The 25,706-nt window shown below is 47.4% G+C and overlaps 1 protein-coding gene across 1 annotated transcript in view; it reads right to left on the bottom strand.

Moving 5' to 3' along the window:
• Window positions 1-20,887, bottom strand: part of SNX8 (sorting nexin 8) — a 42,219-nt gene extending 21,332 nt beyond the window's left edge. Inside the window, exons 1-2 of the mRNA XM_038539646.1 lie at window positions 20,772-20,887; window positions 13,331-13,396 (exon numbers count right to left, since the gene is read on the bottom strand). Of these exons, the coding sequence (XP_038395574.1) occupies window positions 13,331-13,396; window positions 20,772-20,877 (172 nt within the window). The 5' untranslated portion in view covers window positions 20,878-20,887. The remainder of the gene's footprint in view (window positions 1-13,330; window positions 13,397-20,771) is intronic.
• Window positions 20,888-25,706: the final 4,819 nt, after the last annotated feature.

Raw genomic sequence — 25,706 nt, 5'->3', positions numbered from 1 at the left:
GATAGAGCCCCACGTCGGGCTCCCTGCTCAGCGAGGAGCATGCCTCTCCCTCTCCCTCTGTCCCTCCATCTCCACTCACGCTTTCTCGGTCTCAAATAAATCAAATCTTTAAAAAGATTTTTTTAATTAAAAAATGAAATGAAGGGATCCCTGGGTGGCGCAGCGGTTTAGCGCCTGCCTTTGGCCCAGGGCGCGATCCTGGAGATCCGGGATCGAGTCCCACGTCGGGCTCCCGGTGCATGGAGCCTGCTTCTCCCTCTGCCTGTGTCTCTGCCTCTCTCTCTCTCACTGTGTGCCTATCATAAATAAATAAAAATTTAAAAAAAATAAAAAGTAAAAATAAAATAAAAAATGAAATAGGTTTCAAGAACTACCAGGAACCATCTCTAAGAGCCAAGGGAAAGTAGAGAACAGTGTTTCAGCAATAGAATATATTGGTAAACAGAAGTTGTACAAGAAAAATGGATAAAAATTCTGGAGTTGAGAAGCTCAATGAATGAAATGAAAAATTCATTACAGGGGCTCAACTGCAGATCTGAGTGGGCAGAGAGAAGAATCAGCAAACTTGAAGATAGGTCAACAGAGATTGGTCTGGAGGACAGAAAGAAGAGAGAATGAGAAGATGGACAGCCCCCCCACCCCCCACCCTTGGGACACCATCAAGCATACCAACATCATCAGCATGAGAGGTCCAAAAGGAGAAAGGCTCAGAACAAATACTTGAATAACCTGCTAAAATTTTCCCAAATTTGATTTTTAAAATCCCAGAACCAAAAAGGCACCTGGGTGGCTCAGTCAGTTAAATTTCTGACTCTTGGTTTCCACTCAGGGATAAGATCTATCTCCACCTCAGGCTCCACATTCAGCTCGGAGTCTGCTTAGGATTCTTTCCCTCTCCCTACCCCTCTGTCCCTCCCCCAGCTCCCTGGGCACATGTGCATGTGCATACTCTCTCTCAAATAAAATTAAAAAAAAAATCCTAAGAACCCAAAGAACTCCAACTAAGATAAACTGAGGAAGATTCACATCTAGACAGATCATAATTGCACTGTTCAAACCATCCAGAGAAAAGAGAAACTTTTGAAAGCACCAGATCAGCAACTGGGTAAGATGAACAGCTGACCTCTCAGAAGCCAGCCACAGAGGCCACAAGGCAGTGGGATGGTGCACTCACAATGGCAGGAGACAAAACGGTCAACCATATTCTATATCCAGAAAAAACATCCTTACTAATAAACAAAGGAAAAATTAAGACAGCCCCCAAAAAACAGAAACAGTGAATTCACTGTGGCACTAGCAGTCCTTCCTTAGGGGAAACAAATAGGTGGCATGAAGAAAGAACAAGCACCAGAACTACACTGGTAAATATAAAGGGCAAGATAAACTTACTCCTTACTTGTAACTTTTTTTTTTGGTTGACTTAAAAGACAACCATATTAGGCAATCACCAATCTGTCTTGATGGCATACAATTTACAGGGATATGGACGGAAGGGAGCTGTGAAGTAGCAAAGTTCCTACACACTACTAAAACTCAACTGCTACCATTGGTACCAAGATGGATTGGTACACAGTAAGATGTGAATTTTAACTCCCAGGGCAATCCCTGAGAAAATAACAGAACTCATACAGTGACCAAAACAAGGGAATTTAAATGGTACGCTAGAAAATACCGATTGGATGTAAAACAAGGCAATGTTGGAAGAAAAGATGAAAGATAAAAGTAATGAAAGAAAGATAATTCAGGGAACACCAAGAAATCTCTATTAAGATGAAGTTTTCTCTATTAAGCACATACTAGTTTTGTTCTTTTCCTGACAGTTAAAGTAAGATAATATCCCAAGACAGAATGTAACTCAGTAATGATTACCAAACAGTCACATGCTGCCAAAGAATCTGAACTCTGACCACAGGAGAATCTAAAAGTCAGAACCAAAAAAAAAAAAAAATTAAAGTCAGAATCCAAAAGGCACATTGTATTTTTTTTAAGATTTTATTTATTTACTCATAAGAGACACAGAAAGAGAGAGAGGCAGACACACAGGCAGAGGGAGAAGCAGGCTCCATGCAGGGAGCCCGACGTGGGACTTGATCCCAGGTCTCCAGGATCATGCCCTGGGCCGAAGGCAGGCGCTAAACTGCTGAGCCACCCAGGTGTCCCCAAAAGGCACATTTTAAATCAAAGACACAGCACACACTCTTGATGGATCTCCACCACCCTCAGAATAGCCCCTCTGTAGAAATTTCAATCTTAAGAAAACTACAATCCCAAGTATCACTTTCCTGAACTAGGACATCCATGGTTTTTCAAAAAATGTTTAAGAAGGAAGACAGATCATTTCAGATCAGCTACCCTGTCATGTAATGGCCCACTAGCCATGGAAAGAACGGGAACACACAGAGGAAGACTCTGGTTTTCTGTGGGAATAAATATCAAGTTCACGGACAGGACCCCAATGCACTCATGAAATGGAAGATGCACTGCACACCCACTCAGCCCCAACAGGTAACACAGAGAGGCAGCTAAGCCCCCATACTGAAGGGCTACAAAGGATAGGCTCTGACACAGGTGTGTGCAGACATCTGGGCTCATATCCTCATCATGTGGCCCAGCAGCAACTGACCACCTCCAGGCTTAGCATTTATCCTCAGTAAAACAGGGGTAAGGATGCATGCCCCAGGAACCAGCCCTCATCATCTGCACCTCGATAAGGGCAACAACTCCTCAGAGGCCTCTCTAGTGGTATTCCCTCCCTGCCCCAACCCTTGTGGCACAAAACCGCTCAATCACAGTGTTTGGACTCAACCCAGAACCTGCAGCTCAAAGCTTGGCCTTGAAATGCCACCCACTGCCCTAGAGATGCTGGGAAGGAAGCCGCTCTCAGACCCACAGGCACAGAACCTCATGCTAATTCCACTTTGCTCACATGGCCCTTGTGAGGCCAGTGCTGAAAATAGCTACTAGAAATCATTCAGTAATCTCCCCACCTCCCCTCCAGATTACAGTATTTGAACTCAAAAAGCCTTTGTACATCCATGGACTAAAATGTAGAACCAACTGCCCATAACAAGGTGTTTGGGGCCATGAGCCCCAGGCCAGCCTGCAGACCAAGGCCTCACATGGGGCAGGGCAGAGGCTCAGGACCTGCCCCTCTGGACACCGCACCACTCAAGAGACGTGCCTGCTCCAGGGTGACTATGAGACAGACAGCCTGGCGGGTGTCAGAGAAACAGGCACACTGAAGGGAACTGCATCTCTCAAGCCAGCCACCAATGCCCCGTGCCACCCCCAGCGCATGCCTCTGCCTCCCTGCAGCCCACACAGGCTAACTGTCCGTGAGCACTCTTCAGTATCTGTTCAGGTGTGAAATTTGGTGGCTCGCCAAGCCAGCTAGACACAGATGAAAAGCAACAAAACGTCACACAAAGATGGCTATCCTTCCCAACCTGTTTCCATCAGAGCCTGCAGAATGCAGTCCTGCTATGGGCAAGCACCTGGAGACATCTAGCCCCCGTGTTCTGACAGCAGCTATCAGCCCCACTCACCACAGCCCGAAGCCTTAGGAAACCAACAGGATGTGCCTGGTGAGCCATGCTGTCACACATGTCCCTGCTTTACCTAAGCAAGCCTTCACAAACGCTGACCGATGCAGAGGTCACGGGCTGGGAAGCTGCACAGTGGGCACAGGCCAGTCACTTACGGAGGCCACACCCAGCCTGCCTGGCCACCGCCCCCATGGCACGCTCCCTGACCCCTGAGGAGGGGCTGCACTGAGCACCGGAAAGTGTTCTTCAGCCTGCTCCGCCCAGACCTTCCCTGGCTTCTCACTGCTTGGAACAGCCCTTCCCGGCATAAAGGGTTTCTCAAACCACAATAGGTCATTTGTCCTCCAAAGGCAGCGAGGGAGGAGGGTTCCCACTGTCCAAGGTTCAGCAGGCCGGTGGATCAGAACAGGTCTTCTGATGGATTCCAGGTTCACTGTCATCCCCCTCCACTGCCATCCTCAGCTGTCCATTTGCCAGAGTGTGGGATGACAAGGGCCAGCGAGAAACAGCACAGTCTTGGGGTTAAAGCCTCCCAAATGAGCATGAATCACAATCGCCTGGTGGGCTCAACCAAATGCTGTCGGGTAACATAAGGGCTGGCAAGGATGTAGAGGGACTACAACCCCTGTGTGTGGCGGGTGGCAATGTAAAATGCCACGTGGGTAGCTCCTTACAATATAAACAGAATCACCACATGAGCCAGCAATCCCACTGCTAGGTCTATCCCCAGAAGAACTGGAAGCAGGGACTTAAGACACTTGCTCACCCACGTTCATGGCAGCATTATTCACAAAGCCCAAAGGTGGAAGTACCCAACATGTCCACAGACAGATGAACATAATGTGGTCCATCCACACCACAGAACATGATCTAGCCTGAAAGGAAGGAATCCTGGCACCTGCTCCAACATGGATGAACCCTGAGGAGACGTTGTGCTCAAGGAAAGAAGCCAGAGAGAAGAGGACGGACACTGTGTGATCCCACTTCTAGGAGGTCCCTGGACTCGTCAAATTCACAGACACAGAGAGTGGACAGTGGTGCCAGGGGCTGGGGGTCGGTTTTTAATGGGGACAGCATGTGGAGACAGTGACGTTTGCACAATGATGTGAATGTTAACACCACAGAACTACACACCTGAAGATGGTTAAAATCGTATGTCATGCAAAACATGAGAGACTCCTAACTCTGGGAAACGAACAAGGGGTAGTGGAAAGGGAGGTGGGCGGTGGGTTGGGGTGACTGGGTGATGGGCACTGAGGGGGGCACTTGGCAGGATGAGCACTGGGTGTTATGCTATATGTTGACAAATTGAACTCCAATAAAAAAAAATCGTATGCCATGTATGTTTCACAGTTGGAAACCCACACAGATTACTAGGCTCCATCCCAGAGTCTAGGGTGGATCTAAAGAATCTGAGTTTCTCTAACAAGCTCCCAGGTGAAGCTGCTGCTGGTCCAGGAGTCACAGCGAGAACCACTATTACAGGATGAGCAGAGGAAGGACCCACGGCCCAAATCTGACAAAAACCAGGTAGGTGTTCATAAATGCTGCCATCACGCTTCACTTACTTGGCAGAGAGGGCAGTGACCAATGGCATTCCAGATGACAACTTTTCCACCTAAATAACAGGAAATAAAACAAGCAGGGGTTCCCGATTTTCAATAGGAACATTCCTGGTCAGGCTCATGAAAGAGGTTTCTACCCATGATCAAGAACTGTTCTAGGCTCCTCGGTTATTCTGAAATTCAGCTGTTCTCAGGAAACAGAAGTGACAAAGTCCTGGTCCTTACAGTGACCATGGCCTTAGAACTGAGAATTCAGCAGGCGGGCAGCCAGGAAGCACTGTGAACAACCCCAGGGTGGGTGGCGGACCACTCACTTGGGAGTTCAGATACACAGAAACTGGGACGCCTGGGTGGCTCAGAGGTTGGCTTTCTGCTCAGGTCATGATTCCACAGTCCCAGGATCGAGTCCTGCACTGGGCTCCCTGCATGGAGTCTGCTTCTCCCTCTGCCTCTCTCTCTCCTCCCTCTCTCTTTGTCTCTCATGAATAAATAAAATCTTTTAAAAAAAATACACAGAAACTTTGACAGCCTCAGCTTTGTTACCCCTTGGATGCGGCTTTCTCTTACTGAGTGGCCCGTGACTTATTTTATCTACCATTACATTCTTTAAGTAAAGAAAACCACCCAGGGCCCCTGGCTGGCTGAGTCAGTTGAGCATCTCTTTATTTTGGTTCTGGTCATGATCTCAGGGTGGTGAGATCCGAGCCTTATAGATGGCTCCTTGTTGCGCTGGAGCCTGCTTGGGATTCTCTCTCTCTCCCCTCTGCCTCTCCCTCTCTCTAAAAAACAAAAAAAAAAAGGTAAAGAAAAAGAAAACCACTCCACCCTACAATGCATACATATCCTATTCGCCCTGCACATACTCCCCACATGTACAGGACTACAACAGACACACAGGTGATTTTTTTCAAACATGAAGCGTGTTTCAATGGTGTACATGACTACGTTTCTCCTTCAAATTCTCTGTAAAAGGAAAAACTTCCTAAGCTCTTTCCCATTCATGTAACACAATCATCATGAACACAGTTTTCCTTTCATTCAACCTTTGTTCTTACCTTTTTTTAAAAGATTTTATTTACTTATTCATGAGAGACACAGAGAGAGAGAGGGGAGCAGAGACACAGGCAGAGGGAGAAGCAGGCTCCATGCAGGGAGCCCGACATGGGACTCAATCCCGGGTCTCCAGGATCAGACCCTGGGCTGAAGGCGGCGCTAAACCGCTGAGCCACCCAGGCGTCCCTGTTCTTAAACACTTTTTAAATACATTTACATTTGTTTTCGTTGTGAAATATTTCAAACGTACATAAATGTACAGAAAATACCAGAATCTATCTACCACAGAGATTTCACTGAAGATAACATTGTGCCATATTTTTTCTGAAAAAAAAAAAGTCAAATACAGAAAAACATGTTACATATGCACAGCACCCTCTCCCCCTTTCCTATTCAAAAGTGGCCGCTACCCTGGAGCTAACAGAGCATTTGCAGGTAGGTAGGCCTCTGTGTTTTCTAAGTGTCTGTAAGCATCTAAAGTGCACGCAAATATATTTCACATATACAATAAACACAATTATTTCCTTTCAGTTTTACTTTCTCATACTAGAAGAGAGCATGGTACATAAAACTGCACACACTGACTCTGCTCGGCTCAATGAACGGATACAGCAGTGTGGCAGCATCCAGAGAGACACACAGGTTCCCCACATCCCCTTCTCCCTTTTGGCCACTGCCCCCCCGCCAAAGGTGACTGCCACCTTCGAGCCCCACACGTGATCTTCACCTGTTACATAGTGGAATCAAGCCATAAGTTCCCCTGACTCTACTTCTACTCAGCATGATGTGTGAGGCCCATCCGTGTCACCACATGCAGCTGTCACCACTACATGCCCCACTGTATGATCAGGCCACCGTTCACCTCATTCTGGACACCTGGATAGTTCCCAGGTTTTCCTATTACACACCATGCTGCCAGGAACACTTAGCACACATCATGTGGTGTGCACGTACACTCATTTTTTGCTGAGTTCATTCCTTACAGTGAAGTTCCTGGGCCCCTGGATTTCACGTGTCCGGCTTAGCAAATACTTCCAGTTTTCTTTTTCTTTTTTTTTTTTCTTTTTTTTTTTTTTTATGATAGTCAAACAGAGAGAAAGAGAGAGAGGCAGAGACACAGGCAGAGGGAGAAGCAGGCTCCATGCACCGGGAGCCTGACATGGGATTCGATCCCAGGTCTCCAGGATCGCGCCCTGGGCCAAAGGCAGGCGCCAAACCGCTGCGCCACCCAGGGATCCCTACTTCCAGTTTTCTAGAGTGACTGAGCCACATCGCACTCCCATCAGCAAGAGGTCCCAGTGGCCTCACACACGGACCACTCAGTATTTTACCTATTTCTCCCTCAACATTCTGGTAGGGTGTAAGCTTTTCTATCATGGTTGCCAGTAAATCACCACTTCATCTTGATTTTTTACATAACAACCATTGCTCCATCTTCCTAAGAACTATTACCTGTACAGATTGCACAATATCTCAGGTATGCAACTAAAAATCAGATAGCCTTTCTCCCGTTAACTGTTTCCTGCTATTGAAAATAGTGTGAAGAATAGCCTCATTCACAAAACATTTTCCTGAATTTTTTTATTCTACCTTTAGCATCAAATCCTAGAGAATGTCACTTTTTTTTTCCTGGTAATGGACACTCCCCTAGATGGCTTTTATACACACGTATGTTGAGCAAGATTTTCTTCAGAAACCCTCTTCAGAGCATTAGTGCAGTGACCTTGGTGATCTAATGGATGTACCACAGTGGCATTAGAAAGAGAAAACCAGCACACCTGGGTGGCTCAATCAGTTAAGCATCTGACTCTTGGCTTCAGCATAGGTCATGGTCTCGAGATCATGAAATCAAGCCCCACATCCAGCTCCACACTCAGACGAGTCTACTTAAGATTCTCTCCCCTTCAGCCCCCACTTACACATGCTCTCTCCTGGTCTCAGAGAGAGAGAGAGAGAGAGAGAGAGAGAGAACTAAACTTTTAGCTTCTGACCTGTGGATCAAAATGGCAATCACCGAGGGGAATAGATCATAATGCAAAGTTTCCTCAAATCCACCACCGCCCTCCAAAACTGTTCTTTTATCCTTTCTCAGCCAGTCAGCAGACACTCCTCTCCCACTGCCCCTCCACTCACCTCTTTAGCCCCAGCCAACTGCAGACCCACTCCTCCACTTCCTTCAAATCTTGGCACAAACAACATTTTCCCATGATATGTATTCAGGCACAACTGCAATTTGCACCCTTTCCTCCCCCCAAGTGCTAACATATGTCACTGGCTCGGTGCATCTAAAAATTGTCCACCTCCCACTACAAGACCATCAACTCCAGGAGAGCAGGCCTCTTTATTCTGTGACACTTACTTTCCTGATGATCAAGAACACCACCCAGCACATAATAAGTGCTTAATCATCGTTAGCTGACTCAATCAGAGGACTCAAAGTCATGTGTGCAAGAAAGCCACCTAGAGTAATCAAGGCCTGCTATGTTTTCTTAGGCAGGGCAACCACCTCCTGCCCACTCCGCACCAAATCTCATTACGGTCTGGCCAGTGACAGGAATCGTGCCTCAGTGAGCTGTGGCAGGAAGCAAAAGCTGGTAACACAGATGCCACTGTGGTGAGCAGGGACAGCCTCACACTGGAAGCATCTCCTCACCTCCACCACGGCCTCTCTGCCAATTTTTGGCTATATCTACTTTTTCCCCAAAATAACGTAAGGCAAAAACTCTGATTATATAAAGCCGTAATATGCCACATGGATAGTCAACCTGCACAGCAAGAGAAGAAAGGTTTTCATCTTCCTGCAATGGTGTTAGTGTTTTTATCTTGAAGCAAAGTAAAAAAACAATCTCTTCAGGTCCTTCCAAGTCCTCCAGTACTTCTTAGCTGAGTATTTCTGAACTGAATCCTCTCCAAAGTTCAAACAGTCCTTTAACAGTAAAGTGTTTCCAAAGCCCCATAAGAGTCTAGTGATCCTACTCTCTCGTTTGAATCTCCTTACTGAGCTTCCTCACTGTCTCATCCACTGGGTTCTCCCACACCCCAGCATTCACCAGCACCCCACCCCAGTTCAGGGAGTTCTGGCTCCCATGCTAGGCAGCATGGAGGTGGCACACAGCATGTGCACAACTGGGTCTCCATGTGCAAAGGAATGCCACCAGACCCCTCCTTCACACCATACATGATAGCCAAAACATTTAGGTCCAGGGTCCATTTTGAAAGCACTAAAACTACAAAACTCTAAGCAGAAAATACAGAACTAGATCTTCATGACTTAGGGTTAGGCAGAGACTTCTCAGTCATGACACCAAATGCACAAACAAAAGAACAAAAGGGATCAACTGGACTTCATCAAAGTTAAAGGCTGTCATGCTACAAGACACCATCAAGAAAGAAAAAAGACAACCCACAGAATGGGAGAAAAGACAATCCACAGACTGAGAGAAAACATGGATGAATCATGGATCTGATAAGGGACATGTGCCTAGAAGATATAAAGAAATTCTGAAAACTCAAGTTTTTTTAAAAAGACTACCTAACTTTAAAATAGACAAAGGATGGGCAGCCCCGGTGGCTCAGTGGTTTAGCGCTGCCTTCAACCCAGGGCGTGATCCTGGAGACCTGGGATCAAGTCCCACATCAGGTTCCCTGCATGGAGCCTGCTTCTCCCTCTGCCTGTGTCTCTGCCTCACTCTCTCTCTCTCTCTCTCTCTCTCTGTGTGTGTCTCTCATGAATAAATAAAATCTTAAAAAAAAAATAGGCTACAGATTTGAACAGATTTTTTTCCAAAACAGATACACAAAAGGCCAATATGCACATGAAAAGATATCCAATCACAATGAGGTTCCATTTCACATCCACTAGGATGGCAATAATCAAAGACAGTCACAAAAAATAAATAAAGGGCAATAACGAGCATTGGTGAGGGACATGGAGAAGTTGGAGCCCTCGTACTTGCTAGAAAACAGTCCTACAATCCCTCAAAGGGTTAAAGATAGGTAGTAACTGACCCAGTATCTGACCCAGTAATTCCACTGCTAGGAATGAAAAATATGTCCACACAAAAACTTGTGCATGAACATGCATAGCAGCATTATTTATAACAGTCAAAATGTGGAAACACCCCAAATGTCCATCAACTGATGAATGTGTAAGTAAAATACAGAGTCTCAATACAATGGAATACTGTTCCGCCATCAAAAGGAATGGCATGCTGGTCCACGCTACAACATGGCTCAACCTTGACACAATGATAAGTGAAAGAAGCCAGGTACGGAAGGACACGTAACACATGTTCTATTTACATGAAATTCCCAGAAGAGGCAATGCTGTAGGAACAGAAAGATTAACCTGGATCAGGAGGAGAGGGGCCTAGGGAATGAAAACTGACCATGATGGGTACAGGGTTTCTTCCACAGCAGATGAGAATGCTCTAAAATTGGTGATGTTGATGGCTGCACAATTCTGTGAACATACTAAAACTACTGAATTGCATACTTCCAATGGGAGAATTACATGGTATGAGAAAAAGATCTTCATAAAGCTGGTACAAATGTTTGATGAATTCCCTTCTTCTCTCCAGTCCTTGTGAATAAAAACCACTTCTCTATGCCAGTGCTGTGCCTAGAACACAGATGGCTTGCAATCTTGAATGAAGGTGTCTGCTAAAAAGGGGAAAGATCATTTACCTGTGAAATCCTCTGGTTGTTCCAGGCATAAGCAGAAAAGTCTAGCTGGCGATGGTATCACGGAAACTTCCAGCGGCGCAAGGGGTCCCTGTCGCTGCCGCCCCCCCCCCCCGCCCCACCCATGGCCATGAAGCTACAAGTCAGAACTGAAAGCAGCCATTGAATGCAGAGAAACAGAGCCACCCTTAATAGTTGTGTCTCCCACTCTCCTTACCTTTCCCATGAATTCAAAGGCAGGGATGAAACTGCCATCTGGACAGCTGTGTAGGGTACCAACCCCATTCAAATAAGGGCCATTCCCAACAAAACCTCTTTATGCCTGGAACCTTACTGAATGCTTTACGTCTCTTCAATAATAAGTAGGTACTTCGTCCCATTTTACAGATTTGAAAACAAGTTCAGCTAAGCAACAAAGCCTGCCCGAGGTCACAGAGCTGGCAAGCTGAGTTGCAGGGCCAGAACCTGTGTCAGGCTACCTGATGATGCCCAATCCTGTGTTCCCTCCTTGACTCACGGGGAGAGGGGCAGGGAAAGGTACACCCCATTCTCAGGGCCAGAGGTCAGATGGTCTCAGTGCAAATCCCTGACTCCTGTGTGACTGTGAACCAACCACTCGCCTTCCCCCACCTTGCTCCGTTTTCTCGTCCCTAATATGGAGACAATATCATTTAGGTCACTGTTCGGCTCCAAGAATTTTTTTTTTTTTTTTTTAAGAAAGTATGTGAAAGCATCTAGCACAGCGCCTGGTGCTCAAGCTTTTCTTTTCCAAAGACCTGCAGGCCAGACACGAAATCTCCAGATGAAACCACAGACCGAATGAACTGCAGGCCTGGTGTGTTCGCTGCCACAAGCACCGGGATCTGCACCATGACCACGGCATCTTGCTCTGGTCAAGACCTGAAAACAACTCCCAAAGTTCATACTAATCACAAACAGATCATGGGTGGTCCCTGGGATCTCAGGGACGTGTGTGAACCATTCGCACACAAATAGCACCTTCTCAGGCTATGAGTGGCTACTCCTTTCGGAGGGAGATGCAAGAGACCAAACCACAGAGGGGGAAAAAAATCACGGGTCTGTTTCCTGAAGACATCACAGAACTGAAGCTGAGCGCCAAAAACAGTCACCTCTCAGATGATTTCCTCTGACTGAAAGTGGAGCAGGAGGAACCAGCACAGGGGCCGTCAGATCTCTGCTTCACCACGAATCTCACCAAACCTGCTTCTCAAAAGGCCCCATTCAAGTTGGGTCTATTCCTCAAAAAACCTCTTTGGTCTCTCACTTTTGGAATGTTTACATGTGGGGAGGCCCAGTGACTTTTTCCAGAGTTTAAAAGGAATACTATTTTAGCTAATTTGGGGAATCTTGGGAGTAACTTACAAAACAGGAGTTCAAAATTCCTAAAAGATTCATGGTCTCTCTCTTAAACTAAATTCAATCTGGTTTTGGTTTTTGTTCTTTAAACCCTCACCCTGGGTCTGGTTGGTTCAGTCTGAAAGTGACTCAGGTTTTCTAGGATCTCTTGCCGTGAAAGTGAAAATGTTCTAAAATATCCAGCAGGACTAAGTGCGTCTCTATCCCAGTGAAGGCTAAAGAGAGCCCACATTCACAAACACATCAGGCCCCACTAATAAAATTCCAAGCAGTCACTCGTATTATAAGCCAAGTGAGATACAATTAAATCCATTTGAACAAACCTTGACTGGTCGATGGAAGGAATCACAAAAAGTAAGACAAGGTCCCTGCCATCCAGCTGCCTGCGGGGCAGACCATCAAGAATGCCGTTAAATCAGCCGGAGAAAGGAACGCCCCTGAAATTGGCGTGAACTAATTAGGAATGGTAAAGAATGTCACAGTAAGAAAAACATGTAGTTGGTCTAGCCCCCACAGTCAAACGGGCACTGAATGTGGAGACCTAGTTTCCCAGGCAGAGAAGGCTGGACTCTCCTCTGCAGTCTGCAGCCAAAATCAGTTCACTACGATAATCTGAATATCTTCATTAGAGGAGGGAACTCGACCCATGTTTTACAAAATTTGCTTTTGAGCGCTGTCATATTCCGCTCAATCGGAAACACACTCCGTTCGTCATCAACCCCCAGTTCCCCAGACAGACCAAACCGGTGGCCCCAGCAGCTGCACTCGGAGCTCAACATGTGGGTAACAGTTCTCCCAAGAAACCATCATCGCTTGTACACATGCCTCCTACGCTACTGAGCCCTCCCATCATCCCATCGCACCATCCAAAGTGCATCCCCTTCCTGAAAAAAGAAAGGCAACATCCTACAATGAATGGTCCTCCGTGGTATTTCAAGAATGGTCACACGGAACCAACTCGCTGTACATAAAACCTTTCAGAGAGGGAAAGTCATGGCCCTGAACCTCAAGGGAGGCACATGAAAGGCAGGCGCCATGATGCAGGCCTTTGGGGACCATAGCAAGGAGGTGGTATCTACTGATTCAGAACCAGAGCCACATACTCACCCGCGTGTGAATCCCGCTCTCCAGTCCTGGCCCAGTGATGGGACCGCTGGGCCTCGGCTTCCCTGTCTGTAAAGTGAGAGTAACAGGCTACTTACTTCGCAGGATGACTGTGAGGGGAAGAGCATCTCCTCCATGACGCCCCACCAAGGACATCTAGACACAGGAAGCACTCTGCAAGCCTTCACCATCAACACAACCCATACTCTGTTCCAAAAAGAATGCCCTATATGGAAATCCCTCCCAGGAGGAGGCAGAAGATGGGACACTTTGGACCTATGACCCAGTCCATATTGGGAAACAGGCCCCTTCCTGTTGCACCTAAGTTAGGATGCACCTAACCTCTCAACTTCTGCAGGGACTCCGAGAGGCTCCTGACTTCACTGTCCGTCCTGAGGAGCAATACCAGAGGCTCACAAGACACCTAACATAAAGAACTACACATATAGACCTCCCTCAGAAGAGCTGCAAATACGACCTTAAATCTCCCTTTGGCGCAAAAACCCAGCAGTGAGTAGCATTTCTCAGGAGCTGAGAGGTGAACTTACTGTCCCAAAGACAATTAACGGTGCTAAGTCATGACTATGACCTGACTCCTTGATAGTAGATGACCTTGGCCAAGGACATACCGTGAACAGCAGCTGAGGTCCCCCACACAGCTGTCCTGCTGTGACACAGTCCAGTGGCCCTCAGGTCTAGGTTCTGCTGGTCCCAGGGACCACCAAAGCAGCTGAACTCACCAGCGCCAATAATATTCAGACATAAACATCAGAAATGGCAGAAGCTGGGGGGAGGGGGGTCTCCTGCCTATTCAGTGCAGGATACTCCATTAGGAGTGGACACTGACACAACAAAACACGTATTCACTATAAATATATTTCCGGTATTAACTAGAAAGTAGAAACCAAGGGCATTCAAAATGCCTACAAAACTACTGTAAAACAAGACCCCTTGCACCCTCCTCTGCTGGGAAAACTGTATTGTTAGCAGGCGCACTTGACGCCTTAGGATCTCAGGTTTTCTGTGTTTTCCATTGTGAAATAGATCTCACTCACACACACACACACATACACGGGAAGGGGTGTAAAAGTTAAAAGACCACCAACATTCTGAAAGCCCCCCCCACCCAGCATCCCTTGTAGGTCAAACCCCCTTTTTCCTACCAGAGTGACCACTGTCGAAGTTTCATGGTATTTTGCTTGCTCTTCATTTATAGTTTTATCACCTAAGGAAGCATCCCTACACAACAGAATCTAATTCTGCATGTTTTTTAACTTAACAGAAACTGGAGTCAACCAATACATGTGTTTTCTCTGGCTTCTCTGGACACTTTCAGTGGAAGGTAGAGGGGCTCAGTTCTGACATTTGCAAAGGTCCCTGAACAAGTGACCTAAGGGCATCTCCCAGCTCTCAAAGCCAGATAACAGAAACTCTGATTCTACTGCACAGCTGATAACAGCGGTCACCTCTAAGGTGGAAGAAACTAGCTTAGCGGGAAACAAGCTTTTGTTAACCAAGTGCAAGCTGGAGGACAAGTTTTAACATTTGTTCAATTTAAAGGATCATTTTCTGAAAAACATGTGACAAGAGTATCTTTAGCACAAATGGCATGACATTACCACTTTAGAAGCACAAAGAGAGCTTGATGCATTATCATGCAGTCATTAAACAGATAATGATGAAAACTATTTTTAGCATGTAAAAAAATTTCAGGGACGCATGGGTGGCTCAGTGGTTGAGCGTCTGCCTTCAGCCCAGGACATGATCCTGGAGTCTCAGGATCGAGTCCCACATCGGGCTCCCTGTGAGGAGTCTGCTTCTCCCTCTGCCTATGTCCCTGCCTCTCTCTCTGTGTCTCCCATGAATAAATAAATAAAATCTAAATAAATAAATAAATAAATAAATAAATAAATAAATAAAGTTCACTGAAAAGACCAAGCTATAAAGTGTATATACACTATGAGGACAGCCAAGTAAAAAGCATATGCAAGGGAAAAAAGGAAAATTCAGTTGACCCTCAAGCAAAATAATGTTTAGGGGCACCAACCTCACCCCCTGCACAATCAAAAATCTACATATAACTTGACTCCCCAAAAACTTAACTACTAACAGTCTGCTGTTGACTGAAAGCCTTACCAATAATAAAAGGTCAATTAACACATATTTTGTGTATGTATCATATACTGTAACCATACTGTAAAATAGAGGAAAAAAACGTCAAGAAAATCATAAGGAGGGGAGCCCTGGGTGGCTCAGCGGTTTGGTGCCTGCCTTTGGCCCAGGGCGTGATCCTGGAGTCCTGGGATCAAGTCCCACATGGAGCCTGCTTCTCACTCTGCCTGTGTCTCTGTGTCTGCCTGCCTCTCTCGCTCGCTCGCTCTCTCATGAATAAAATCTTTAAAAAAAAAAAAAAGAAAATCATAAGGAAAATACATTTACAGCACTGTACTGTATTGACCGCATACAAGGGGTCCTGCACAATACACACCTGTGTTGCTCACAAGTCCAGTGCATGTTAAAATGCAGCAGTTGTGTTAAAGTGGTGGAATTATGGGTGAGTTCTGTTTATAAAATGTTTGTACTTGCAGTTATGTTCTTGTACAACTTTCCCCTCCAGTGCCAATTCCTGTACAACAATGCAATTTTACTGGTTTGATTACAACTCATTCATGAGACTCATAATGAAAAAAACTTGACCAGTGCAGATCAGTTCTGAAAGATCCTCGGGAGATCACGGAGATGGACTTCTCAGAAATAACACCTCACCACAAATCTCCCCAGTCTCCACTGAGATTCCCTGGAATCAATCAAACATCACACAATTCCCCTTCACCTCTGTTGAGCACATCAACTCCAAACTGACCAGGAGTCCTAGAAAACCCCACCGAACACCTGCTCCACAGACAGAAACAGCCAATGTGCCCTCCTCCAGAAGCCCAGTCAACAGAAAACATGAAGTGTAGCATCAGAGCCCCCTGTGAGTCAAACGACTAATAGAACATGCATCTCAGGACATCCTGAGCCCTCTGTGCTACAGGGTATTTCAAACCTGACTATTTTAACAAAGGACGTCTACCCTCCTGAAGTCTGGTCATGGTTTTTGAGTTATTCTATAATAAAAACACACAGAGAGCAAAAGCACTGAAGTTCTTCTGAGGGTAACATGATTGGGAGTCAGTATCCACCTACCCTAGGGTCCAGGTATCCTACCTGCACCCCCAGCCAACCCTGCTTCACAGGCCACCCTTCAAGTCTCTCCACAGCAACCAGTATGGGCAAACATCCCTTTTTGTGTTGTGTTTTTCTTAGGAAGGAAAAAATAATACCAAAACAGAATTCCCCCACCCGGAACACATCACTTTCTTACTAACCACAAATTCTGGCAAAATCTGTTCTACACAATAGTGATTCAGTTAGTTCCTCTTTCTTCAAATTGACACATTTTACCTTGCAAATTGTGTATGTCTGTATGAGAGTTTAAAGATCAACAAAGGAAACTTAAATAATATTTCCACAATGATTGTTATCAAATTAAAATGATACTATCCATAAGAAAACTTATGACAAAAATGTAATTCTACTGAAATGTTTAAGCTTTTTCTACGTAGCAGATCTTACTCTAATCCTGGGAGGTAAAGAAAAATAACAGTTTCTGCCTGTCGGGAGTTTACAATCAAAATGTGTGTAGTAATGGGGAGAAGAATGGACAGGAAAGAGTTTTTTCCTGAACGCAAACAGCACTTTGAGGTAGAATTTAACCCAAACACATATATCTTACGTGACAGTTCAGTGAATTCTGACGACTGTACACCCAGAAAAGCAGCAGGCGAGGAGTGGTGGCTGGAGCAGAGAAAGCAAGGAAATCGCCCAGGCATGCAGAGAAGGTGGGGGCCCGTGTGCAGGAGCCAGGATGATGAGCAGAGCTCAGACGTGACCCCAGAGAAAACCAGGAGACAAATGGCTGAGAGCTTCCTAACCAGATGGAATGTATGGAATGCCATCAAGTGAGCCACACCAACAGAAGTGAAGCTGATTCTCCCATGTTCTAAAGACCAAGTTTAGGTCCATCAGATTGCAGGAAAGCCGGGCTGTGATACACAGTGGTCATCTGTGTGTATTCTTATTCAGGATATGATGCAATCTCAAAAACTCAAATTATACAGTCAAGCATATATCACATTCAATCCTTGCCATTCTTATTCTAAGTCCCAACTGCTGAGCTTTATAACCTCAAAACAGGCCCTGAAATAAAATCTCATCCTGCACAGAGAACAAAATGTTCCCATCAGATACTGTGATAGTAATAATTTAAACATAAAATCTCCAAAGGGACTATGTTCAAAATGAAAAAAGAAATGTTTCAATATGGAAAAAGATCCACTCCTAAGAAAACAGGGAAAAGGTATGAATGGTGAGTTGAGAGGCCACACAAAATGAAACTATAACAAGGAACTAAACCCCACTAATACTGGTGGAAATGAAATCCAAACAAAAATGAAACACTTTCTGAATGTTTGTAGATCTGCAAGGAATTTATAGAAATGGTAGTTAGTGCCCAGGAGGTTATGAGGAAATGATGTTCTTAACAGGGCACGCTTCAGTTCCAGGAGTAAACTGGTGGTAGCCCCACAGAGGATAAGCCCTCAGTATCTGCTGAAACTCCCAGGGTAGCTACTTGTGGGAGGCATAATAACGCCCCTACCCACCCACAGCCCTCTACGACTAAGTCCTGGAAACTGCATCTGTTGTTTCCATGGTTAAGGGGAACAAAGGTAGCAAATGGAATTCAGGTGGCCAACCAGCTGACCTTGAAATAGGCCACAGGTTGTGGATTATCCAGGTGGTTGGTGGTCCCGGGGTCCTCAAAAGTAGAAGTAGTAAACAAGAAATGGGGAACCAGAGAAATGACAGCACGAAAAAGACATGGCTCATGGTTGCTGGAGAAAGGGGACCATCACCGAGGAATGTGGGAGGCATCTGCAAGCCAGAAAGGCCGGAAAACGGATTTTCCCCGAGGGCCTCCAGAAGGAAGGCAGCCCTGCCCACACCTGATAGTAGCCCAAGGAAACCTATTTTGGACTACTGACCACCATCCAGATCTGTGAGATGCTAAGTGTTGTTTAAGCCACCATATCTGTAGTAATTTGTTACAGCAACTGCAGAAAACTAATACACTACCCTAGGGAAACATAAACACATGTGCTCGAGAAGATATGGGGTTTCTAAGTATGTATCCTTTTAAAATATAAAAACAGGGTGGAGAGAATCCATCCCCAACCCATAACAAAGATCACCTCTGGCAAAGAGACGGTGGTGGGAATCGGTGTGAGATTCACTTAGTTAATAATGTTCTACATTTCTTTAAAGAAAACGTGTTTGTCCATGTATAGCTTAATTGAAAATTAAATTTTTAGGGAGTGGACAGCCCTGGTGGCTCAGCGGGTTTGGCGCCACCTCCAGCCCACGGCGTGATCCCGGAGACCCGGGATCGAGTCCCACATCGGGCTCCCTGCATGGAGCCTGCTTCTCCCTCTGCCTGTGTCTCTGCCTCTCTCTCTCTGTGTGTCTCTATGAATAAATAAATAAAATGTTTAAAAAAAATTTTAGGGAGTTACCATTCACAGATTAAGCTTCAAAGCATTAGAACATGACCCTTAATGTTGGAAACCAGGGAACGCGATTTTCTCTGACAATCCCAATGGCAGTACAAAGACCCAGACTTCACAGTCTCCACAAGTAATACCTCGAGTAGGCTCTGCCTGTGTAGACAAAACACCGAAAAGAGAAACCATTCTATATTCATAAGCACAAACCCATCAACGAACCAAAATCAGCCTTGACTAAAAGTGAGATATGCATTTACGGTCAACGGACAAGATTCGGTCTCAAAGCCTTAGGTTTTCTGCCTCTAGCCCACCCAACCACGACTCCCACCTGGACATGCCTCCTTAATACTTGCCCAGTTTGGGCAAGTCACTTACCTCTGGGTTTTATTTATCCCAGTGTAAAAAAGATTTGTTCTACCACTTTACCTGTGTCATCGGATGGTCAAAAGGTTTTAAGTGGGATGCAATGACAGGTTGCCTCCCACAGTCCATAAACCCCACTTTGAGTACTCCCCTGGCTATAGAACAGCACTCTGTAACCAGAGGTGCTACCGTGTCCTCACAGTGAGCAGGCCTAATAAAATCCCCACGGCCCCCAAGAAGGCCAACTAAGGCCAACTACCACGGTTATTCCAGGCAAAGTCAGAGGGAGGGTATGCTGGGAGGGCGGCTGTCCATAAGTGGAATCCAGTGGGTAAGTCCTGCCATGTGGGGGACGCCTGGGTGGGTCACTGGTTGAGCATCTGCTCAGGTCGTGGTCCTGGGATCAAGACCCACATCTGGCTCCCTGCATGGAGCCTGCTTCTCCCTCTGCTGTGTCTCTGCCCCTGTGTGTCTCTCATGAATAAATAAATAAAATCTTAAAAAAAAAAAAAATCGACTGCGGTACCCAAAGGTACAGACGGTGCAGAGACCCCTGAGCCACCACCATATGCAGTCAACTATGAACTGCTTTACAACCCGAGCCAAAAAGCCAATGACAGCCTCCCGTTTCCAAACGGGACCAACCAAGGGGTCCAGGCTGGGGCCCCGGAATCGGTGAGGCCCATTGCCCACGCCGGGCTCAAATGTGTGACCTCCAGAACAGCAAGTGCCATCACATGCTTCCCCTTACACAGCTACGAACGCAATGAAAAATTACTCAAAACCATTTCTGGGAGTGGGGGATTTCTTTCTAGATGCAGACACACCCAGGAGCCTTTATGTCAAGGAGTCCAGTGCAATGCCCACCTCCCAGCAGCTTCCCCGCCACTCCCTTCCCTGTTCTCCCCAATGAATAAACACTCTCGTGCCCTCCAGAAGCCACCGTAGCACAGCCCCCTGGGGACACCTGGCCACACCCCCAGCGGGGTCCCTCGCCCCTGTGCCCCCTCCCCGCCTCCGACCCGCGCCCAAAGGCCGCAGTAACGGCCAGCAACGCCGCCCCTACATCTGTTCTCCACCCGGAGGGGGCTAAAGGAGGGAACTTTCCAGGAGGGACCATCCTACAAAAGCCAAGCCCCGCGCACGCTTTTCCGTGCTGACGCCCATTCACGAGGGCACACGCACTCGGAGCCAAGTCTGTCCGGTCCGCGGCGGAGAGCTCGCGAGTCCGGGGCGGCACGGCGGGGAGCGGGAGCGGGGCCCCCGAACAGGGAGGCGCGGCCGGGCGACCCAGAGCAGGTGCGCAGGTGCGCAGGTGCTCGGGTCCCCGGGCCCGCGGCGCCCTTCTCAGCGTGGCGGGGGCGCGCGGGGCGCCAGCGGGCAGCCGGGGAGCCGGGGAGCCGGGGGCCGCGGGGCCACGGGGGCGAGGGCGGGCCGGGGGCTGCGCGCGGGAGCAGGGGGACCGCCAGCCGTACCTGCCGCCGGTGGGTCCGCCTCCTCGTCCGCCTCCGCCTCAGCTGCCGCCACGACTGGAGCCGCGCCTGCCTCCGCGGACAGCCGGTCCATCACGCCGCCAGTCATGTGAGCGCTAGCCACGTGACTTCCTCCGCGCCCGCCGGCCCGCCACGCCACGCCCACCCCGCCCGGCCACGCCCACACCACGCCCACTCCGGGCGGCCACGCCCCTTTTGTCTGGCCTGGCCACGCCCATCCTGGCCCGCCCCGCCCCGGCCACGCGGCCACCGGGAGGCCTGGCCCGCGCCGCTCGCCCCCTCGTTCATCCGCTAGCTCGGCCTCTGGTCGTCACACTCACCCCTCCTACGGTTACTCTGCACTTCCGCGTGGGCGGCCCCCGCGTCCCGGCGCGTCCTCCACTCACCCCTCGGTCCTCAGCGCCCCCGCCCCGCCCCGCCCCGCCCCTCACCGACGCACCCATCCCCCCTCTCTCATTCATCATTCATCCACGCTCCCACCCCCGCTCACTCACCCTCTCCCTGGCTCGCTCACTCACTCACCCGTCCACGCCTTGCTCACTCACCCACACACACTCATTCACCCGCTCCCTGGCTGCCTCACTCATTCATCCGTCCACCTCCTCTGCTCACCCGCCTTACCCGCCCCTTACCCGTTCACTCCCGCACTCCCACTGCCCCCGCCCTCGGTCCGGGGTGCATTAGGTGCCTCCAGATTTGGAGGGGGGCACACTAGAGCAAGTGTCCTGGCTGTTCCCAAATGAGGCTGTGGGAGCTCCGGGAACGAGGAAGGGACCCCCTGGGGGGCGGAGCCTGAACTGATGCTGCGGGTGAGGAGTTATGCAGGAGGAGGAGGCAATGGCCTCCAGCTGGCTCAAACTTTCTGAGGCATCAAGCAGCTGGAAACGCTACTGCCGTCCTCCTGGAGCTAAAGTGTGGGTGCAACATGGCAGAAGAGGAATCTGGAGCACAGGAAGGGCTCCATCAGGGAGGATCTCCTGATGTTGTGGCCTACTGACACCCCCTGGGAGCTGGCAACTCCATCAGTAGTCCAGGCCCCATGTCCAGGTCCTTCCCCACATTGTCCCTTCTTGCTACAGCCACTGGATCCTGCCCAGGTTACAGCACCCAGGAAGTCCCTGTGAGCTGGCACAGGCAGAGACGCTCTCCCCCACTATAATCTTGCAAGTGCTGGTCCCTTCCACACATGGACTTCCACAAGTCGCAGGGGGACACTGCAGGATCCTGTGATACACAGCCCCCATCTGATGCTGCTTCCTTCCGCATCCTGGCCTTCCTTTCAGCTGCTCTTGCATCCACTAATGTGCTCAGCACTTTCTATGTCTCCACCCCCCAAACACACACACACTCTTTAACATCCCATATTACTCGGTTATATATCTCTGACCCTTACTAGATGATTAAGGTCTTTATTAAATGTCTAAGAGTTCACTGCACTTTCCAAACTGTAAAGCACTGTACGAGTACACAGACATTATTTAAGAACAATTGCATAAATGTATTATTTAACACCCCTGACACAGGCCCACACAGCCCCTAGTTCAGAGTTCTGGATCTTTCCAACTTTCCAACCACCTGGGGAAAGTTCGAATACATTCAGCCTGGAGCCCACCCCCAAAAGTTCTGATTTAATTCGTATGGCGTGTGGCCAAGACTCGTGATTTTTTTTTTAAGCTCCCCAGATGACTCTAACATGCAGCCCAGGTGGAAGACCACTGTTCTATGTTGAAAGTTCATTTTATTCCTGCAAACATTGCCTACGCATTTCCTAAGTACTGAATTTTGTGTGGTGGTGGTGGTGATGGTGGGGAACACAAGGATACAACAGGATTCTCACAGCAGAGTGAAGCAGCTTCTAGGCCTGGAAACAGAGGTGTTGTGGGAGGAAAGGGGAACAAGCAGTGGGTTCCAATATTCAGTTCTGAATGCCCCCAGAAAAGGGAACTTGGTCCTTATAGGTTGTGGCTCCATCGCCAGATATTTCTAACGGTTAGGAAGTTCTTGGAAATGTGCACTGAAATGTGTCTGCCCGCAACTTCTTTAGATCCTCACTAAAGAAAACAAAACTTTACACTATTTCTGCTTCATTCAGGGAACAACAGCAAATAGAAAACTAGAATTTATGACTTGTAAAACCTTTCAATTAATGGCAAGAATCCAGTTATATTAAGTCTGTTCAGGGGCACCTGGGTGGTTCAGTCGGTAAAGCATCTGCTTTTAGCTCAGGTCATGATCTCAGGGTCTTGGGATGGAGCCCTGCATTGAACTCCCGCTTAGTGGGGAGCCTACTTCTCCCTCTCCTTCTCCCTGCCACTCCCCTTTCTTGTGCTTGGTTGCTCTCTCTCTGTCAAATAAATAAAACAGACTGTTCATCTGTTACTCGAGTCACATTGGTTGCTTTCCATTTAGGAAAATGAGAATGACATGGGCAAACTGACGATTTGGAACACACAGCAGAGTCAGGATTTCACGACGAAGATGGACATTCAGAAAGGGTCTATTAAAAAAAAAAAAGAAAGGGTCTATTATCAGCTGTCCTACCAAAATGCAAGATTTTCCACATCCTGCTTGGGACCTTTCAAAAGGGTTATTAAAATGCTCTAAGTACTGTACTTCGACCATTATTCTAGTTGATGTATTTTTCGGGATAAGCAATATGATGCTGCAATATCTCAGAGACCTGAAATAATGAGTGGATCATGCTCATGGTAGTCATTGGGAAACTCAGGACTATGGAGCGGCCACCATCTGGGATTTCGGCCATCATGACAAAGGGAAGGCACCCTGGAGGGTCCAGTGTGAGCACTGAAATGCTCTGGCCCAGAAGTGACACACAACTCTCCACTCACAACTCCTTGGCCAGAAGTAGTGACACGACTCCACCCAACCACGAGAGAACCATAGGGTCGACACCACCGTGTGCCTGGAGGACAGAAAGCCAGAAATATTTTGCAAACAGCAGTCAGTACTAGCCACACTGACCAAACTAGCATTTATTGAACGCCTACCTACCAGATACTGAGCACTCTTCTATGTGCTTTTTATTTGGATACTCGCCGACTCCCCACAATAAACCTACGAAATAGTAGTACAATTCTCTCCATTTTCCAGACAATTCAAGCAGAAAAGTCCAACATACTGAGATCAGAGAGCTAGTCAACAGAAGAGCTGAATTTGAATCCAGACTGTCTGGTACCGGAGACCACCATCAAAGCCCCCATGCCATTACCCGAAGCCATAAAGCGAGTAGTTGCTCCTTGACATCCTTATTGTGGAAATTCTGGTCCACCCTGAACCTCTTATTGAGGAGGCTTGGAGCACCAGCAGCCTATGGCTCTGTAAATCATACCGGGGGGGAAGGGGAGGGAATCTAAAGGCAGGGAATATGATAACAATGTCATGAATAGTATTAATAGTCCCCAAACATTTATTAACCCTAATATGTGATAGGCACTGTGCTAAGTGCTGAGCCAGTACCATCTCACTTAATACCATGAAGGTCATGAAATCAAATCCTCCTGGCACATGTGGCTGGCTTAGTCAGGTAAGCAGCCAATTCCTGATTTCAGCTCAGGTCATGATCTCAGGGTCGTGAGATTGAGCCCTGAATCGGGCTCTGTGCTCAGTGCAGAGTGTGCTTATCCCTCTCCCTCTGCTCCCCCCTCTCTCTCTCTCTCTCTCAAATAAATAAAAATTTTAAAAATATATCAAACCCTCCTGTGGCGCTACAGGATACCTTCTCAAGCACCCATCCTAAAATTCCCACCTGAAGTAAAGAAATTTGCTTACATCTTCCATGTGAGCCCTGGGAAGGTTTAAATACCTCCAAAATGTTGGGTTCTCCTCATTAGACTTCAGAAAATCCACTTAGCTCTCTTTAGCTTCAGTTTGCTCGTGTGTAAAATGGAAATATCATACTGCTTTATTTTAATGGTTTGTTCCTCGAAAGGTAAGGTTTAAATAAGAGAATTCTTATGTTAGTCTGAATGGATGAAGAAGTACATTTACCCTCTTTCCCCAAACAAACAGAAGTGCTGGCTAAAATCCACCCCCCCCCATATGTCGTTGGTGTCAAAAGCAAGGAAGCACACCTTGGGCACTTAACTTAGATATAGATATAGATGTAGACGTAGACATAGACATAGCATAGACATAGACACAGACATAGACATAGACATAGGGCAAACTTTAAGTTATAGAGATGAACTAAAGCTGAGGCCAAATAACCTACAGAGCTTTCAGAAATTATCACAATCTTGGGAGCCTGGGTTCAACAGCAGGAGAGCAACATTTGGGCCCCAGTAAGGATGAGGTATGGACCAAACTTCCCAAAGAAGATCAGGACTAACGAGAAGCTAACCTACCAGCCTTTAGAAGCAGGGTGAGAGCTGGCTGTCCACACCAGACCAGGAATGCCAAAAGAATAACCCTTGAGGCAACCTCACTCCTAAATATTTACCCAAGGGAAATAAAAACATATGCCCACCAAAAAAGACTCATTCCTAGAAGGCGCATCCAAATAGCTAAGAACTGGAAATACCTCCAAATGTCTGTTTATAACAGCCTGGATGAGCATATTGCTGTGGAGGCACACAACACTATGCCACACTGCCATGGAGAAGCACAAAATACTGCTGCTGGTACCCACAGAGTGGGGCATTGCTATCACACATACCTGTAAATGTGCAACAGGCTTTGGAGGTAGGGGACAGGTAGAGACTGGAAGACTTTTGAGAAGCACAATGGAAAATAAGCCTAGATTGCTTACAACAGATTGTCTGCAGACACGTGCCTGTTAACAACTCAGTTAAAGAAGACTGTGGTACAGAAAATCTACATCATCTTAGATGGCAACACCCAAACTGCTGTAAACAGACTGCTGGTGGAGATTCACACATGAAAGGTGCTTCCGAAGAG

Source organism: Canis lupus, chromosome 6 (assembly GCF_011100685.1).
Source record: "Canis lupus familiaris isolate Mischka breed German Shepherd chromosome 6, alternate assembly UU_Cfam_GSD_1.0, whole genome shotgun sequence".
Taxonomy (NCBI): domain Eukaryota; kingdom Metazoa; phylum Chordata; class Mammalia; order Carnivora; family Canidae; genus Canis; species Canis lupus.
The sequence above is the reverse complement of the archived record's forward strand: the minus strand, read 5'-3'. Positions and strand labels throughout refer to the sequence as shown.